General features: G+C 35.3%; 1 protein-coding gene across 1 annotated transcript; it reads left to right on the plus strand.

Moving 5' to 3' along the window:
• Positions 1-6: 6 nt before the first annotated feature.
• LOC140966585 (uncharacterized) lies at positions 7-1,136 on the plus strand. Its single transcript, XM_073426840.1, has 3 exons — positions 7-213; positions 316-414; positions 498-1,136. Exons 1-3 carry the CDS (start codon positions 102-104, stop codon positions 605-607), a joined length of 321 nt encoding a protein of 106 aa, XP_073282941.1. The 5' UTR covers positions 7-101; the 3' UTR covers positions 608-1,136.
• The last annotated feature ends 1,416 nt before the right edge of the window (positions 1,137-2,552 follow it).

Genomic DNA, 2,552 nt, shown 5'->3' on the forward strand with positions numbered 1-2,552 from the left:
ATGGAAGGAATGTAGGGGAAAGAAGAAACGGGCTATCCGCCGCTGCTTGGCCAACTTTACAGCAGTCTCACCAGCAACCGCCTCTGGTACCACGTTCAGGTATGAGGGCTGTTTATTCTGGGGAAAACGGAGCCACGAAGGAAAGAACCGGAACTGGAGTCTTTTTGCCCCGAAGATATGTGACCACCCCTCCTGAAACTCGCAAGAAACCATGTAACTTTCTGCTTGCACAATTATTGATGTTTGTGATTTGTTGGCTTTCAATCTCCGTTCATTTGTGCTGATAATAATCTCGACTTTTTTGTGGATTTACAGCAGAGAGAGTGGTCCATGCTCTGAATTTGAATCTTGAATCTATTGACATCCCGCCCCAAGCCCATTTCAGAGGCATTTCATATATCAAACCTGAATGTGGTAAAATTTGATTAGTAATTAGCCATTTCATTTAACCTGATGAGTAGATTTTCAATGTATGAACGAGTTCTTATTTCTCGCAGGTGCCACTTTGAAACCTAAATCTGGCATCAGAATGGCTCAACAGAGAGATTTTTACCCACAGCCAGTGATGAATCGAGAAGTATGGCTTCCCCAGGAGTGGAGTTATTAACAAACTCAAGATCGTCTTTTGCTTAATGGTTGGAAAGTGTCGAGGATTTCTTTTGGTTCGTTTAGGACTAAGTTTTTTGGTGTCAAGTGATTAGGGGTAGTATCATAGAATTAATCGGGAATTAAGTAGGTTATAATAATAACTAATATCTCATTCAGAAATATCTTTCATGAAATTCACTTTGAAAGGGACGATGCCTACTCGCTCTGTTTGGCTTGGATGTTCAAGAGAAGAGAGTGGTGGATCACAGTTAGTCTTTTGGTCCCGTTTGGAAATTTTTAATGATATATATTATTTTATTATATAGGAACAAATAGGGTCTTATAGTATATTATAAGCTTGTTTAGACGGGGTAGTATCATAGTAGCAGTCCCGCCAAGTTTAACCAACGAGTTGGGGTCTCTTTTTGGTTGATGCTCCAACCTGTTCTTTTTTTATTCATATATTTAGTTGTGTGAACTACAGTTGGTTTGTATTGAATATCTTATCTTATTATCAATAAAGAGAAAGGTTCAGTGTTGGTTGCCAATTTGATACTTTATTTAAGTACACATTTATTGGTATTTTAATTACTAATTTGATATATACTGGTTGATTACATGGGGAAGAGTAAAAGCACTTGATCTGCATAGTCTGCCGCTTGCTTTGGTGCTGTCTTTTGACCACTGTGTCTCCTTTAGTTTCCTTTTGGGGCATGCTTCGTTGTGTCGCCTTCCGTTGATATGATAAATCTCTTATGTATCCATCAGAAAAATTTACGAGCTTCTTGAATTTTAGTCACTTTAAATCTTTCAAAGTTCTTTTACACAATCCAAAATGTTCGATCTAATGAATTATATATCTTTAAGTTGTTGAAATTTATAATTAAATCTATATATTTCCTTTCATGAACCGAGGTAGAGTAGGAGTGTGGGTGTGTAAGGGGGAAGGAGCTCTGTAGGTGTAAGAAATAATGGGTTTGGTTATTATTTATTTTATGATAAATTTCAAAGACTACTGCCCCACCTCACGCCTTCTGCGCTCCAAGATACTTTACATGCCTCGAGTATGGTGTCTGCCTTGATTTTTATGAGATTGTACCTTCCTAGAATTGATATTTTTGTCGATTTATTAACATATTTTTTGAGGGTTTTTGTTTATTTGAAAATTTAAAGTTTAAATTTATTAGAGTGGGTATGATTTTATTTAGAGGATTGATTGGTTGGAGGTGAAGAGTTGTTTAGGGCATGTTGCTTTGCTTCACCTGAACGTAACATCTCGTCTTTGTCATTTACATGCTTCAGTCATGTCTAATTTGTTAGTAAAAAACATGAAAAGATCATAAATATGTTATTTTTATAGTTTCCATCCATCTGTCGGTTTTGACAGCTATCGACAATCAAAGATTTTGTTTGATTATCATCTAAAACTTCATGCAGGTCTATTTTTCGATTTCATGGTGATCGTGTGCCACGTACCAACCTTCGAGTCAATTTGTGAAATAGTTTCACGTGTCAATTTTGTGTGATGAATATTTTATTTGGATCATTCATGAAAAAAATATTTTTTAATATAAATATGAGAATAGTTGATCTGTATCACATTATACTTAAACTTTTGGTAAAATATAGGAGGCTAAACTCGATGAAGGAGATGGATTGAGGACGATATTCCAAAATTTTTTAATTGCAGTTCATAAAAAGATTATCATGTAAATCTTAAAATTCCTCGATTGTAGAGTAGGTTGTTTTACGATTTTGCCCTTGGTGATGTCCATGTTCCATTATTTATGCAAAATATTTAATTTAGACAGACCATAATCCGTAAACATAGATATCGTGCGGTCCACTGACTCCTTTTAAATTAAACATATAAGCCACATCATTTTATCCATTTTGTCAAAAAATTGGACGTGGCATGCATGTTTTCTGGACTGGGACTTTTTAATGATTAATATTAATAATTA

Source organism: Primulina huaijiensis, unplaced genomic scaffold (genome assembly GCF_012295235.1).
Source record: "Primulina huaijiensis isolate GDHJ02 unplaced genomic scaffold, ASM1229523v2 scaffold207236, whole genome shotgun sequence".
Taxonomy (NCBI): Eukaryota; Viridiplantae; Streptophyta; class Magnoliopsida; order Lamiales; family Gesneriaceae; genus Primulina; species Primulina huaijiensis.